The sequence below is a fragment of the Bos javanicus genome, chromosome 11 (assembly GCF_032452875.1).
Source record: "Bos javanicus breed banteng chromosome 11, ARS-OSU_banteng_1.0, whole genome shotgun sequence".
Taxonomy (NCBI): domain Eukaryota; kingdom Metazoa; phylum Chordata; class Mammalia; order Artiodactyla; family Bovidae; genus Bos; species Bos javanicus.
The window spans coordinates 103,111,473-103,128,174 of NC_083878.1; the positions used below are offsets into that span (position 1 = coordinate 103,111,473).

Consider the following 16,702-nt stretch of genomic DNA (forward strand, 5'->3'; position numbering starts at 1 on the left):
CCCGCTTGCTAGTGTTAACAATGAAGTTATATAATCCAAAGAATGTCTGGAGGTTGTAAAGACCTCATCAGACCTACTCCCATAATTTACATTTTAAGATAATACTGTCCTCAGGCAGGATACATCCTTGTAAAGACCAGGTCTACTCCCATAATTTACATTTTAAGATAACAGAAGGTTTAATCCAAAGACTGTCCTTAGGCAGGATACATTATTGTTATATAATCCTAAGGAATGTGGAGAAAGAAAAAAAAATTGTCCTTTCTTCCTCCTTGAGAATTCTAGACCCCTCTCTCCTTGGGGACCCCTAGACTCCCTATCAACCTGCCTAGGAAATGACTCTCTCATTCCCCCTTTTCTTTTAGGAGAATTATGTTGCCTAGGGAAAAGGGGCGTCATTCTCGTTCCATAACTGCTTCCGAGCTGACAAGGGGCGTTGTCCCTAAATTGGTGAGGCAACATATTCTCCTAATCCTCATATTGAGGATATCTGATCCAGGGGCCCCAAATAGTAGCTGGAGGAAGCTACAGCAGTAGCAGGAGTTTGAGCAACCATTTGTAACTTAAAAGCTTTCATGCGGCTAGAAACAAATCCAGTGATACAATTACAGGTGCAGGGAGCAAACAGCAAGAACAAAACAACCAGAATTATTGTAATTAAGATAGTTGTCCACCATGGGGAACTAGTTAATGTCTCCCAAAGTGAGGCAATTGAGGCTTCAGGAGTGTCCATGGCCCTAAACATCTTGTTCATGTGGTTAGTAAAATGAGTAACACTCGTGCTCATATCAGGTATATATGTACAGCATTGGGTATGAACAATGGCACAAGTTCCTCCTTGTGCAGCTGTCAGAATATCTAGAGCCAATCTGTTTTGTAAAACCACCTTTCTAATTTGTGCTTGTTCAGCATTAAGAGCTGAAATAGCCTTTTGAGAATCCTGTAATGCCTGTTGAGTAAAATTAGTCAAAGCATCCACTCGTAACATAACATCTGTAGTTCCCAAAGAGGGAACAAACGCTGCAGCCAAATAATCATACCAATGAAATACAGACCTTGCCCACCGAGTTCTAAGGTGGGGTAAATTAGCAGGCTTTTCTGGAAGCTCTGAAAATATAAAGCCGTGAGTAAAGGCTAGACCCAGGGTGCATCTCCCTATCCAACCAGGGGGAGCCATGCCCATAGGGAAGAGCCACATATCCAATAAGTCCCGTTTGGAGCAAGCCAGCGCGACTGAGATATCCAGTCCCAATTCGTGCCTGGCCAGACAAAGGGAGAACCTGAACTGGGATTGGAAAACACGGGAATGATTACATTGCATGTTTCCTGAGACAAATATCCCACTTGTTTCCAATCATTGTAATTAAGTTGTTGGCTAACTTTTGGGGATGGCTCTGTTTGTTCCCAGCATATAGAGGCAGTAGATATTAAACGTCCTTTTTCAGGAGTTAGCCATATAACCTCATCCCATATTTGATAAACGTCAGGTAAAAAACCATTAGATCTAGACCTATTTGCCTTATATGTAGCAAAATAGTCATTGAACCGAGACAATGTATAATCAAAATTAAAAGTCACATTATGTCCATAGTTAGAGTACAAAGTGTTGCACCAGTCCATTTTAGGGTTGGTAGATGTCATCAGATGAAGAAGGGGCATCGCATGTGATTGTTGTCGAAGGTATTCACAGACTTGGAGAAAGTCTTTTTCTTGAAGTGGGGATGTCCACCACAGGAAGCCTTCCACTGATGAAGAGGGGAGCGCTCCGCAGACCCAGCAGTTAGACCGATTGTGGAATGCAGCATAGGAGTGAGCCCAGGACAGGAAGACATTGTCTTGAGGATCCAACGGCAGACTCAGGATTTTTGGAGTCAGCAGAAGTAGACTCACATAGATTATCAGGCCCATCTGCTGCCCTTTGCTTAACTCTAGAGCTCGGGTCAGGGCCACAAGCTCCGATAACTGAGCACTGGTTCCCTGGGAGAGAGATTTTGCTTCCAAAACCTGTTCAGCAGTCACCATGACGTAACCTGCTTTACGCTTTCCATCCCGAACAAAAGAACTGCCATCTGTAAATATTTCCATGTCACGATTGTCAAATGGGGTATCCTTTAGATCCTCCCGAGCTGCATAGTTTAAAGTTAGGAATTGAGAACAATCGTGATCAGGTGTTTTCATTTTCCTTCTCAGGAAGGAAAGTGCCAGGATTTAAATTTCCACAAACTTTAAGCTTAGTTTCTGGTCCTTCTAACAACAATGACTGATACTTAAGAAGCCTACTGTCTGTCATCCAAATATTAACCTTAGAATTTAAGATTCCACTCACATCATGAGAAGTCAGTACAGTAAGGTTTCATCCATTAATTATTTTTAAAGCTTCAGGTGCTAATAAAGCTGCTGCTCCAATTACTCTTAGGCAGTGGGGCCACCCACGTGAAACTACATCTAATTCTCTGCTTAGATAAGCAATAGGTTGCTGGTGAGGCCCTAGGGGTTGTGTCAAAACTCCCAATGCCACACCTTTTCTTTCAGTGACAAACAAATTAAATTCTGACCCTGTGGGCAAGCTCAGAGCTGGAGAGCTTGCAGGAGAGCAGTCTGAAGAACCTTAAAAGCCTTTTGAGTTTCTGGAGACCAAACCAGTTTGTCGGTTTGGGCCTGCTGAGTTTCAGCTATAAGTTTATACAAAGGCTGGGCAAGTTCCCTGTAACCTGGAATCCAAATGCGACAATAACCTGTAATTCCCAAAAATCCTCTCAATTGTCTTAAAGTCATAGGTAGGGGGTGATTTGCTGCTGCTGCTAAGTCACTTCAGTCATGTCCGACTCTGTGTGACCCCATAGACAGCAGCCCACCAGGCTCTGCTGTCCCTGGGATTCTCCAGGCAAGAACACTGGAGTTGGTTGCCATTTCCTTCTCCAATGCATGAACGTGAAAAGTGAAAGTGAAGTTGCTCAGTCGTGTCCGACCCTGAGCGACCCCATGGACTGCAGCCTACCAGGCTCCTCCATCCATGGGATTTTCCAGGCAAGAGTACTGGAGTGGGGTGCCATTGCCTTCTCCAAGTGGGTGATTTAGTATAGGTTTAATTCTCTCAGGGCCTATGGCCCTAGTCCCTTCTGATATGATTAGGCCCAGATATCTAACCGACTATTGACAAAGCTGAGCCTTTTCTCTTGATGCCTTGTAACTACAGCCTGCCAGAAAGTTTAAGAAATCTTCTGAGGCTTGCGAACAAGCTTCCTCTGTCTCAGCACAGAGCAAAATATCATCTACATATTGTAACACCACGGCTTCAGAGCTATTAAAATTTTGCAGATCCCGTGACAAACTGTCCAAATAGGTGAGGACTGTCACGAAATTCCTGGGGCAAAACTGTCCAGGTTAACTGAGAAGCTGATTGTGTAGGGTCTTCAAAGGCAAATAGAAATTGACTTTCTTCCGCCAAAGGCACTGAATAGAAAGCATCCTTTAAATCAATTACTGAGAAATATTTGGCCCGTTCAGGAATTTCAGACAATAGAGTATAAGGATTAGGCACCACGGGGTGTAAAGGAACTACAGCCTCATTTATTATTCGTAAATCTTGAACTAGTCTCCATTTACCATTCGATTTCTTTATACCCAAAATAGGAGTGTTGTAAGGACTGTTACAGGGAATTAATAGTCCCTGGTCCTTTAAATTTTCGATGATGGGTTTTAACCTTTCCTTAACTTCAGGTTTCAGTGGATACTGCTTCTTATGTGGAAATACGTGTGGGTCTTTGAGCTCAACAACTACAGGAATAGCATTTTGTGCTCGACCCACAGATTTTCCATCAGCCCATACTCTAGGATTTACATTTTGTTCAACTAAAGGGAGAGAAAGGGAGGGCTCCATATTCATGAAAACAGAGGCATGGACCTTGCTCAGTATATCCCTCCCCAAAAGGGGTGAGGGAGATTCTGGCACAATCAGAAACTCGTGTGAAAACAGCACAGAATCCCAGTTGCAAGATAAAGAATAACTGAAATAATACCTTTAGGCTCGTCCAGACAATCCCATTACGGAAGCGGATCGGGAAGAAAGTGGGCCAGGGGCTTCAGTAAGCACAGAATAAGTTGCCCCAGTATCTAAAAGGAAATTGACAGATTGGCCCCCCACAATTATTAATACCCGGGGTTCCTCAGGTGTAATTAGGACGGGAGCTTTTGTGGGGACCCCCGGGCACCTTCAGTCCTGATTGTCTTGAGAGTCTGACCCTGGAGACCTACGCCTCTGGGGGCAGTCTCTCTTCCAGTGTGGTCCTTTGCAGACCGGACATGGAGCCGGGGGCGGCTTAGATGTCTGAGGGCAATCCCGCTTGAGGTGCCCCTCCTTTCCACAGCAGTAGCAAGCCCATCCCTTTTCACCTGGGCCCCTCTGGGCATTTTTCTCAGGCTGTTTAAGAAAGTTTTTCATAGCCATGGTGAAGGCTTCCGCCTTTTCCTTTGTCTTTTTTTGCCTTTCTTTCTTTTCCTCATATTCCCTACCATAATAGACTGTCTGAGCCAGTTGTAACAGAGTATCTAAAGACTGATTTGGTCCATACGCCCTTTTTAATAGCTTACGGCGGATATCTGGAGCCAACCGAGTGAGAAATCTATCCTTTAAGATCACTTTTCCCTCTTCACTTTCGGGATCAATCTCAGTGAATCTGCGAAGGCCTTCTCTCAGTCTATCTAGGAATTTACCAGGAGCTTCCTTCTCCTCCTGTTCTATGTCTGCCAATTTGCCATAGTTTAAAGGCTTAGAACGCGCCTGCCTAAGTCCCTCAAGAATACACCTAACAAAATGACTCTGATCCCATCTTCCTTTAGCTGTGTTGTAGTCCCAGTCTGGTTCTATAGTTGGGACCGCCTGATTCCCAGTGGGGAGGGCCGCTATCTCGTTCTCCCTCTTCCCTACTGATTCATTACCAAGCCACTCATCTCCATAAGCAACCGCTTTTCCCAAAACTCGAGTCTTTGACTCAGGAGTCAGCGTTTGTCCCAAGATATACATCACATCCTTCCAAGTGAGGTCATAAAGCAGAGTAACACCTTTAAAGGGTCTAATATATTTTTCTGGGTCCTCTAAATAGTCTCCCAGATCCTCCTTGATTCTTTGTATTTCTTGATAAGAGAAAGGCTTATTAACTCTCACAGACTGATTATTTCTCCCGGTGGGTGTTTCATAAAGAGGCAACAGCTTGTGTGGCTGTTCCTCAGTCTCTCTGGCTGCTCTGTGCATATGATCCCAGGGATAGATTGGAGAAACCTGTTTTTCCTCTACTCTTTGTCTCCTGTCCTCCATCTCATCTTTTACTTCAATGGTCTGAGTTTCTACTGAAACCAGAGTAGTCTGAGGTCATACTGAGACAGGAGATGTAAAGGAGGGAGCTGAAGGTTTCACGCCCAAATCTATACCCTTAGGACAGAAGTCTGGCATATTTCGCAGAGAGAAAAAGGGCAACACATATGCTACTTCTACCCATTTCCCTTGTTCCTTACAGAACCGGTCTAATTGTAGAACAGTATTATACTTAAGAAACCCTCCAACTGGCAACCGTTCGCCATCCTCCAATGGATACCGTGGCCATGCAGTATCACATAGGAAGACCAGGTGTGTCTTCTTTAAGCCCTGGGGATCAAATCTATCCCAGTTTTTCAGGATACAGTTCAAAGGAGTGAGGCTGGAATTGTTAGCTCCCATCTGTAAGAGAGAAAAAAAGCGACCAGCGCCATTTTTTTTTACCGGAGGCGTCCCTCCCTGCTCTAGATGGGGGTGTGGACAGACGTTACACCAAAAGCTTTTCCTTCCTGGTCAGACTTAGTCTGTCCCTTACCGACGCAGGCGCCGTACTCGTCCCTCCCGGTTCTACCACCGAGATGGGGTGGGGATGTACCAGGGGTAGACTTGATAGCATCCCTACTTGACGTCCAGCTCTTCACCCTTAACCTTGCTTGCCTCTGATGTCACCCGGGGTGAATCAGAGTAACCTTCCGGAATGCCTCCCAAGCTAAGACTACTAGGGCAAACATTCATCACCTGAGTGCCTGTGCAGAACCCTGAGTATTTCCTGACCACAATAAGACCAATGCGAACATAAAACTGAGGTGTTATTTCCAAGCATCACCACACCAGTATAACAGCCTCCTCTGATCCACTAAGAGCCGGCATTACCAAAGAAAAAAAAACCCATTGCAGTCCCAATCTGAGTAACCTTTAACCTCAGAGATGTTCTGGGAGCTAGAGCTCCATCTAGCTTCCGAACTTTCGATTCCTAGCGAGGCTAGGCGCTTTCTTGACTACCAATCCAAGTTTGGGACCTAAGCGGCAGTACACAATAACAGTATAGATCACAAGTCCCTTGAAAGTCTATGATCTGATAGATTAAGTTAGTACTTCTAATTCCCAAGGAGTTATTAAATGGTCAAAGAGACTGAAAAGTTTGACCGAGAAAGGAGGGTTCCGTCCACACGCTTTGCCCATTTCTGGTCGGTTCCAGAAGGAGACATTGGGTGCCTCTTGGCATTGGCAGGTCGGTATAACACCCCGACAGGTTTCTGCCATAAGCTGTGTGAGATCACCGTGGAACCGCAGAGCAGGGCTCCTTACTTGCTTCACACAGGGCATGCCATTCATTCACACAAGCACACCGTAGAGTTAGTAAAGCACAGCAGAAAACGTGTTCGCTAAGAGAACAAAGAACTAAAGCTCCAAGCATCCTCACCTTGTCCTGAAGGATCCCGGACGAGCCCCCAAGATGAAAGGTTGTTGTTGAATCACACAAAGACACCGGGATTCTTGGCCCCCGGAGGAGAAGAATTCAATCCGGGGCCAGAGACGAGGCTTCATCGCTCAGAGCTTTTGTGTAATAAAGTTTTATTAAAGTATAAAGGAGATAGAGAAAGCTTCTGACATAGGCATCAGAAGGGGGCAGAAAGAATACCCGCTTGCTAGTGTTAACGATGAAGTTATATAATCCAAAGAATGTCTGGAGGTTGTAAAGACCTCATCAGACCTACTCCCATAATTTACATTTTAAGATAATACTGTCCTCAGGCAGGATACATCCTTGTAAAGACCAGGTCTACTCCCATAATTTACATTTTAAGATAACAGAAGGTTTAATCCAAAGACTGTCCTTAGGCAGGATACATTATTGTTATATAATCCTAAGGAATGTGGAGAAAGAAAAAAAAGTTTGTCCTTTCTTCCTCCTTGAGAATTCCAGACCCCTCTCTCCTTGGGGACCCCTAGACTCCCTATCAACCTGCCTAGGAAATGACTCTCTCAGGGCTGGAACCCAAGTGTCTGCCATCAGAGCCCCGACTCTGCACAGGTATCAGGGATCACCCTGGGGTCTCTGGCCCCTCCCAGCAGGACCCAGTTCTGTGCTTCAAGGCCACGGGGTCTTGTTACTAGAACCTAATACATACTCAATAAATTCAATGAAATGATCTTAACCTAGATATAGTACATCAACCAGAGCAGGTGAGCATGAGTGGAGGTGGCCACTGGCACTGATTTTAAATCATGTGAGAAAAATGAACAACCTCAGTGCTTGGGATGAAAACAGTCAGAGACTTTCATGGGACCTGGCTGTCACCTACAGACATGGAATCAGACTGTAGAGGGAGGCCCTGGGCTGTTCAGCACCGCGGACAGCTCTGCAGGGCCCTGGCATCCCCCTCACCCTGCCCACCTTTATGTCTCTGTCATTGTCCTATTTTTAAAAAGGGTTCCCAACACCCAAAGCTCATAATCAGGAGGTGTGGGCCAGGGTAGATGCAGGCTGCTGCCTCGAATCACCCACAACCTTGACTTCGGCTCAGGACCACGGTCTAGGTCCCTAATTCTGTGGCTGAGAATTCTCTAAGACCCATCCAGGTTTCTCCAAATGTGTTTCAGGTGTGGACAGAGACCCAAAGGTCATGTAGTTACCTGGATGTCCAGAGTACGTGCTTTAGCATCCACTAACAGTCAGTTGTTGGCCATCTGGAGCCGGGAACTGGACCTGCCGCATATCTGCTACCCCACACATGGGCCAGACCATCCACTGTGCCCCCACCTGGCCCCTTGGGTTACCTGTGCCACAAATATCCAAGGCCTTCCGAGACATGGTCAGGACGGGGCTCCATTCTCGCCCTTCCTCCTCTGGCCTGCCTCTGGTCGCCAACCTTCATGCCCGGCACGGGCTGGCTATCAGCCTTCTTGCCCTGCCCTGTGCTGTCGCAGTTCCTGGAGCCCCAGGCCACCTGGCGCTCACACGCTTTACCTGCAGTTTGAGGAACTCGTCTACCTGTGGATGGAGCGGCAGAAGTCGGGGGGCAACTACAGCCGCCACCGGGCCCAGACGGAGAAGCATGTGATCCTGTGCGTGAGCTCCCTCAAGATCGACCTGCTCATGGACTTTCTGAACGAGTTCTACGCGCATCCACGGTTGCAGGTGAGGCCCCGCGCATGGCCCCACCCCACTGCAGGTGAGGCCCCGCCCACGGTCCCACCCACGGCTGCGCTAAGGCCCCGCCCACGGTCCCACCCACAGCTGCGGTGAGGCCCCGCCCACAGCCCCATCGGGACCCAGAACCCCCTGAGCTCTCTGGGCCTCTGTTTCCCTGCTTGTGGGGTGGAGTCTGGATGGTCTCCCACATTGTAGGGGGTGGGTCTGTGGCGTCCTGCCTTCCTGCCGTCACAGAGAAGGCCGGGGGTCCCGAGAGGCTATACGGAGGTGAAAACAGTAGGAAGGCAGGGTGGGCAGGGCGCCCGCGAGCTTGCCAGGGGGCTGACGGTGCCCTACCTGCAGGACTACTACGTCGTCATCCTGTGCCCCACGGAGATGGACATCCAGGTTCGCAGGGTCCTGCAGATCCCACTGTGGTCCCAGCGGGTCATCTACCTCCAGGGCTCCGCGCTCAAGGATCAGGACCTCATGCGGGCCAAGTGAGCGCCCGGTTGCGGGGAGGGTGCGGTCCTGCGCCGGCCAGCCTAAGCGGCGGCCCTGAGCACTACGCCAACCGGGAGGGGCCATCAGCCGGGCGGCAGCTCCAGCTTTGTGCCTGCTGCCCGCCCAAGCCAGACGGGCCCCTCACTGACCCCCGCATAGCCTCCTGGGCAAGCCCACCAGCTCCTCTCCCACCTGCCTGGCTGTGTTTGGGGGCGAGGCGGGGGCTGCTACTGCTGCGCCTTGGGTGGGAAGCTGAGGCTGTGGGTGGATATTCTTCTAAAGACGAGGTGACAGGGTGACTTGAGGTAAGGAGACTGAGTTGTGAACAGAACTTTCCAGAATCTGCTGCAGCACATTCTGAGACACCCGGGAGGGGGCCCCCCCACCCCTGGAGGGCCCTCCCATCCCCCCGCCACTCGTCACCATTTTATTACAGAGCCTGATGTAACCTTCGTGGTGAAACGGTAAAATGTGGGTTGTATGGAGGCCAAGGCAGCAGGAGCCCGGGTAGCCAGGGCCCCCATCCACCCATCTCCTGAGCCCAGGAATCAAGGGCCCACAGGGACAAGCAGGGGGTGCAGGGTGATGGGGAGCGAGGCGCCAGGCCTCCCTGCCCTGGGGCAAGTGGACCCTCTCTCAGGCGGCCTTTCTGCAGCCAAGGGCTGGGGGCGGGGCATGAGGGGAGCAGACCTGGCCATCCCCAGACCTCTGGCAGCCTGTCCCAGGAGGGGACAGGACAGCAGGCGGGGTTCAGCATCTCTGCCACGAAGTGCACCCCCTTCCATGCCTCAGCCCCACCCTGAGTGTGTAGGGGCCCATCCTCAGCCCGTCCAGGGCTGGTCAGAGTGAGGCGGGGTTCTGATGGCCCAGACAGGGAAGGCCGGTCCTGTGGTGCTCAGACCTGGTGCTTTGCAGGATGGACAATGGGGAGGCCTGCTTTATTCTCAGCAGCCGGAACGAGGTGGACCGCACCGCTGCGGTGAGTGCCCCCCGGCCACCGGCCCCCCGCCTGCCCGCCAGCCAGAGGGGCAGAGCCCCTCCCCCAGCCTGCTGGCTGCCCTCAGCAGTGACCGTGGCCTCCCTGCTCAGGACCACCAGACCATACTGCGTGCCTGGGCCGTGAAGGACTTTGCCCCGAACTGCCCCCTCTACGTCCAGATCCTCAAGCCTGAGAACAAGTTTCATGTCAAGTTTGCAGGTACGTTTGGCCAGGAGGGGGGGGCACCCGTGTGGTCCAAGGGGAGCATGCTGGGGGTAGGGGTGGGGTTGAGGCAGAGCCCATGCAGGTGCTGCACCTGGGAGCCTGGGGGTCAGTGAGGGCAGGGGCCAAGGGCGGGGGAGGGGCAGGAACACCATCTGATGAGCACCTCTAAGGTGAACAGATCTATGCTGGACACCTGGGGGGCAAAAGGTGTTGCCAGCTCCCTCCCCCCACTCCCAGCCCTGGAGCTCTCCGCCAAGCCTGGGAAACAACCACAGAAGAGCCAGGAGAATTAACAGGCTCGGGAAAGTGGGGCGCTGGAGGGAGCCTTCTAGGGAGACGAGGGGGCGCCTACTGTGGGGGACAGTGAGAGGCGCTCAGTGACCCTGACCTTCCTGCCCGCAGAGCACGTGGTGTGCGAGGAGGAGTGCAAGTATGCCATGCTAGCCCTCAACTGCATCTGCCCAGCCACGTCCACCCTCATCACCCTGCTGGTGCACACGTCCCGCGGCCAGTGAGTTCTGCCCTGGGACCACCACGTGGCATGCAGCGTGCTGCCCTGGAGAGGAGCAGACACTGGAGGCAGGGGACGTGTTGAGGAGCCTGTGATGGGGGCGGGGGGGGGGTGAGGAGCCCGAGATGGGAGTGGGTGGCGACCCGGGAGGACCCAGCTGGGAAGCAGTAGGTGCCTTGCCAGGATTGGGAGCTGGGGGCGGCCTTGGGGCTGCAGGGAATCACAGGCAGGGACCTCCATGAAGCAGAGGGCCTAGTGGGGGTGGGGGGCTCAGGAGAGCCACCGAGTCTAGAAACAGCGATAGGGGCAGGCGGGGTGGTTGGGGGACACGCTTGGCCTGTGGGAGAAGGCGCGTTGGTGTTCAGCACCTGAGCTGGGGTCCCAGGTAGAGCGGGAGGTGAGGGGCTGCCCGGGACAGAGGAGGGGTGCCATCTTCTCTCTAGCAAGACACCCCAACGGGTGGCCTTGGCTCCTTGTGGGGCCTGGGCGGCCCTCAGGGAGGGACCAAGGAGATGTCGGAGGACCCACAGGCCACAGAAGCCGGTCTTGACTCTGAAACCTTTTGACCCCCCTGAAAGCTGGACCATTATGTTCACAGCTCTTTAAAACTGGCGGAGGGATCCATCAGGCCACACCCGGGTGTAGTCTCCCACAGACGGGGAGGGGCGGGGTCAGGGGTCACGTTGCCTTCCGCTCACCCTGGAAGCCTGGAAGCGGCCAGGCCAGGCGGGGCAACGGTGGGGGTGACGTCCTGCCCGCGCCCCAGGGAAGGCCAGGACTCGCCAGAGCAGTGGCAGCGCATGTACGGACGCTGCTCGGGCAACGAGGTCTACCACGTGCGGATGGGGGACAGCAAGTTCTTCCGCGAGTACGAGGGCAAGAGCTTCACCTACGCCGCCTTCCACGCGCACAAGAAGTACGGCCCCTTGCACCCTGTCCAGGCCAAGGAGGGAGGGAGCGCTGAGCGGGGACTCGGAGGCAGAAGTGGGCGGGACCTCGCCCACCGTCGGGAGGGTGGGCGGGGCCTCGGGGCCGGACGCCACGCCCACTCAGCGTGAGACCTGCGCCCAGCACCTCTCTCTGAGGCAACCCTCGGTGGGTCTTCGGGGTCCCGACCCTCACGAGGAGCCCGAGAGGGGCAGCTCTGGGCTCCACCCCCGTCCGTCCGTCCCCCCAGGTACGGCGTGTGCCTCATCGGCCTGAAGCGCGAGGACAACAAGAGCATCCTGCTGAACCCGGGCCCACGGCACATCCTGGCGGCCTCTGACACCTGCTTCTACATCAACATCACCAAGGAGGAGAACTCGGCTTTCATCTTCAAGCAGGAGGAAAAGCAGAAGAGGAAGGGCTTCGCGGGGCAGGGGCTGTACGAGGGCTCATCCCGCCTGCCGGTGCACAGCATCATCGCCTCCATGGGTGAGGCCGGGCACCCGCTCCCACCCGGGCAAGCGGGCAGGGGCCCCACCGGAGACCCCAGTCCTCAGGCCTGCATGTAACCCTGGGCAAGCCCCCTCTCTCTGGGCCTCAGTTTGCACATCAGTCCGGCGGGGTCATCCCTGCCTTCCTGTGGGGACATCACTGTCAGCACTGGGAGGGAGCCTCCACCCCCAGGACAGTCCCGGCGGGGCTGCCAGCCAAGTCCAGCCACTCTGTTCTAGGGACAGTGGCCATGGACCTCCAGAATACGGAGTGCCGACCCACACAGAGTGGCGGGGGCAGTGGGGGCAGCAAGCTGGCGCTCCCCACGGAGAACGGCTCAGGCAGCCGGCGGCCCAGCATCGCGCCAGTGCTGGAGGTGGCTGACAGCTCAGCCCTGCTGCCCTGCGACCTGCTGAGTGACCAGTCAGAGGACGAGATGACGCCGTCGGAGGATGAGGGGCTGTCCGTGGTGGAGTGAGTGTCTCGGGGCGGGGGGAGGACAGGCGCGCTCCAAGGGAGAGGGGAGGCACAGCATGTGCGTGCCTGGTGCCCAGGAAGAGGGGCCGCCAGCACTGGGCCTGGACCCATGCTCTGAACCAGGCTTCCAAACAGCCTCTTCGGAGACCTTGCTTGGCAAGTGGAATCTGGGGACCCAGCTCCTGGGCAGGAAGGCTGTGCTGTACCCCCTCACCCCTCCTCCTCCTCAGCCTCGCAGTCTGGGCCGGCAGCCAGACCTGAGTACCACAGCCTACTTGATCGAGGCGGCTGCACTCTGAGCACGGTCTGCGGAGCCCTGGGTGAGGTGCCGTCCAGGTCCGGAGGCTGCTGGCCCATGCTGAGCTGTCATGCTGCCCTGGGTTTGAGTCCAGATCTTCCTCTGAGATCATGAGACGGAAAAGACTCCAGTGTGTCCTGGAGTCTCAGCCACTTGGCCTCGTCCCAAACAGATAGGCAGCACCTGACCCCAGGGCCATGGCCAGTCACAGGCCTGCACGGCCTGTCCCTCTCAGCTGGGCTGTCATCGTGCTGTGGCCACTCTCTGCTCCTGCCTCTGTCCCTGGGGTGGAGTCAACGCACTTTAAAGATGGGTTGCTGGAACTGGGTCCAAGATCTAGGGGGCTCTGCAGGGCTCCTGCACACTCGGAGCAGGTGGCAGACTGGCCTCTGACGCCGCCTCCCTTAAGCCAACTGGAGGCCGAGCAGAAGGCCAGCCCCTCTCCAGGTGGCCTGGTGGCCTACCACCCCACATGTCTGCACTGGGCACTGAGGGGCCAGCGGGAAGGTGGGGGGCAGCCTGTGGGGCACCCAGCCCAGCCTGGCCACCAGTAGAACAGGGACCAAGGGCCAGCATCTGCCCCAGCGTTGGGGCACTGGGAACTCCAGGGTAGGGGAACCCCTTAAGGCTCTTCTGTGGCTCCCAGGCCTGTGTGAGCTCATGTGTGTGTGTGTGTGTGTGCATTGCATGGAATCTCCTTCGATCTCGAGAGAACAGACACAGGTCCTGGTCACAGCCCTCCTTCCTGCCTAGGGGTTGAACAAAGGGGTCCTGGGGCTTCCTGGGCTGGAGGGGCGGTGGTGAGGCTCTGAGTGCCCCAGCCCAGTCTGGTCTGCGAGGCCTGGTGCCCCCGTGTGGCCACCCAGGGTGCGGGGCACATGTCTGAGGTTCCTGTCTCTCCCACCCCTCCAGGTATGTGAAGGGCTACCCTCCTAACTCACCCTACATCGGCAGCTCCCCAACCCTGTGCCATCTCCTGCCCGTGAAAGCCCCCTTCTGCTGCCTGCGGCTGGACAAGGTGGGTCACAGCAAAGATGGGAGGCAGCAGGGACCCTGAGGACACCCTGACTCAAGTCCCCCTCCCCGGTGTCTATTCCTCTGAGGGGGGCAGGTTCCCTCCCTCCTGCATCCGTATGTGTGTCTGAGGCGAGGGTGTGCCTCTCCTGACCACAGTCCACTTACCAGCACCAGGATGTGTGTGTCAGACCCTCAGCCCGCAGTCCAGCTGCCCTTCTTGCCAGAGCCAGTCCTGACCCACTTCTGCGTGCCCGTCATGCCTGCCTCCCTCCGTCTCAAGGCTCCTCGCCCCCACCTTCCCTGGGTTTCTCCCGTATTTGGGGAGTGCAGTCATCGATTCAGTGGAGCGTCCCTGAAGGGGGGCAACTCAGCCTTTGCACGGGGCAGGGGCTGGTCCCCCCAGAGGTGCCACATCCTCTGGGAGGCCTCCCTGCGATGCTGCCTTAGAGCGTGTGGTTCGGGTCCACACCTGGTCTCCCTGGAGGAAATATAGCTTCACCTTTGCAGTCAGGACGTCACTGTGGGGAGACACGTGGGGACCGGGTACAAAAGCTGCTCATCACCGACCCCCTGATGCGTTTCCTCTGTAGTTGATGGATGCAGGTTCCAGTTCCTTCCATGTTTGAGTCCACTTTTCCCCGTGAGGAGGTTCTTCCCCTTTCTTAGCCATTTGTGCACATCAGTGTGGACTCAGCGTTTCACTCAGTAAACCCGCTGTGCATTACTGCCACGTCGGCTTTCTGTGCGGATCCTGCTGGTTTTGACACTCAGACTTTCCTGGTTTTGCTGATGGGGCCTCCAGGTCTTTCCGACGCGTCTCCTAATCTGTGAAGATGTCTGTGCTTCCGAACTAATGGTGCCTGCCCCCTCTTTTTGTTCCTACTCCAGTCCTGGGACTGGCTGCTGCTCCAAGAAACCTGATTCCTGTTAGTGGAAACCACGTTTAGAAACAAGATGGGGATTTGGGGTGCTCACTGCTGCCCTGCATCTGAGCCTCTCTGCAAAGAGCTAGAAAGTGGGCACACACACAACAGAATGTGTACACACATGACAAAATGTGCACACACATAAAAAAAGTGTACACACCACTTGAAAGAATGTATACACACATGACAAAACGTGCACACACAAAACATGCACACACAACAGAATGTACACGTGTGACAAAACGTGCACACACAAACATGTATACATACGCACACGCTACAGAGCATTTACACACATGGCAGGACATGTGCACACAAGATGTGTACACACGCGCACACACTATGGGATGTGTATACACATGACAAATGTATGTATACACACAACATGTATACACGTGCACACACTACAGAATGTGTACACACATGACAAAACGTGCACACACAAAATGTGTATACACGTGAGAGAATGTGTATGCACATAATATGTGTGTACACACGAGAGAATGTTATACACATAAGAAATGTACATACACATACAAAATGTGTACACACATGCACACACTATGGAATGTGTGTATACGTGACAAAATGTGTGTGTGAACACACAAAACATACACAAATGCACACACTACAGAATGTGTACACACATGACAACATGCACACTCAAAAACGTGTATACGCACGAGAGAACGTGTATACACATAAGACGCGTGCACACACGAAAGAATGTTATACACATAAGAAATGTGCAACACATACAAAACGTGTACACACATGCACACACTGCAGGATGTGTACACACAAGACAAAATGTGCACAAATACAAATGTGTCCATGCAGACACATCTGTGTCTGCATCTGCTAAGGCCACAAGCTCACAGACACCTCCCTTCCCCCCCCCCGCAGGGCCCCAGCTCGCTCTGTGGGGTATGGTGGATGGCTGGCCTGTAGCCCCGGTGACACCAGGTGCCATTTGGCCTCAGGCTTCCCTGGAGCACCTCCCTCCCCCTCCATGGTTGATTCCAGCGTTCTCCCCTTCCAGGGCTGCAAGCACAACAGCTACGAAGATGCCAAGGCCTATGGCTTCAAGAACAAGCTGATCATCGTCTCGGCGGAGACGGCGGGCAACGGGCTGTACAACTTCATCGTGCCACTGCGCGCCTACTACCGGCCTCGCCGGGAGCTCAACCCCATTGTGCTGCTGCTGGACAACAAGTGAGGGGCAGAGGGCAGGGCATGGGTGCCCTCACCTTTGGTGGGGAGTGAGGGGAGCGGCCCCACCCCGCCTGCCCCTTCCCACACCCTGGTGCTGCTCCATCATCCTCCCCATGACCATGAACCTCCCCCAGGGTGCACCCCAGCACCTCTACCCCCAGAGGCCTGCCAGCCCAGAGCTCAGGGTCCAGTCTCAGCTGTCCTGGGGCCTTGGTTTCCCCTTGGGGACAATAAAGAGCGGCCCCGTTGGCCTCTAAAGGCCCCCCGGTCCAAGCCATCATGGTCCTGGGGCCCCTGCTCCACCCAGGTCAGAACTGGTGTGGGGGTGGGGGAGCCAGGTGGATGCCTGCAGGCCCTGCTCTGCCCACAGGCCCGACCACCACTTCCTGGAGGCCATCTGCTGCTTTCCCATGGTCTACTACATGGAGGGCTCCGTGGACAAGTAAGGTGCCTCTCGGCAGGAGGACCCCCGCCCCGCTCTCCTCCCCCCAGGCGGGGCGTCCAGGGCCAAGTAGGGGGCGGCTACACCCACGGGCGTGTCCCCGCAGCCTGGACAGCCTGCTGCGGTGCGGCGTCATCTACGCGGACAATCTGGTGGTGGCAGACAAGGAGAGCACCATGAGCGCTGAGGAGGACTACATGGCCGACGCAAAGACCATCGTCAATGTGCAGACCATGTTCCGG

General features: G+C 54.1%; 1 protein-coding gene across 6 annotated transcripts in view; it reads left to right on the forward strand.

Annotated features, from left to right (window-relative positions):
• Positions 1 to 16,702, forward strand: part of KCNT1 (potassium sodium-activated channel subfamily T member 1) — a 79,159-nt gene that overhangs the window by 51,053 nt on the left and 11,404 nt on the right. For all 6 annotated transcript variants that reach the window (XM_061434019.1, XM_061434021.1, XM_061434024.1 and 3 more), the window contains 12 exons: positions 8,283 to 8,453; positions 8,811 to 8,947; positions 9,867 to 9,930; positions 10,041 to 10,149; positions 10,558 to 10,666; positions 11,433 to 11,582; positions 11,844 to 12,082; positions 12,325 to 12,559; positions 13,773 to 13,878; positions 15,846 to 16,018; positions 16,389 to 16,460; positions 16,567 to 16,701. In XM_061434019.1, coding sequence (XP_061290003.1) covers positions 8,283 to 8,453; positions 8,811 to 8,947; positions 9,867 to 9,930; positions 10,041 to 10,149; positions 10,558 to 10,666; positions 11,433 to 11,582; positions 11,844 to 12,082; positions 12,325 to 12,559; positions 13,773 to 13,878; positions 15,846 to 16,018; positions 16,389 to 16,460; positions 16,567 to 16,701 — 1,700 coding nt within the window. The remainder of the gene's footprint in view (positions 1 to 8,282; positions 8,454 to 8,810; positions 8,948 to 9,866; positions 9,931 to 10,040; positions 10,150 to 10,557; positions 10,667 to 11,432; positions 11,583 to 11,843; positions 12,083 to 12,324; positions 12,560 to 13,772; positions 13,879 to 15,845; positions 16,019 to 16,388; positions 16,461 to 16,566; position 16,702) is intronic.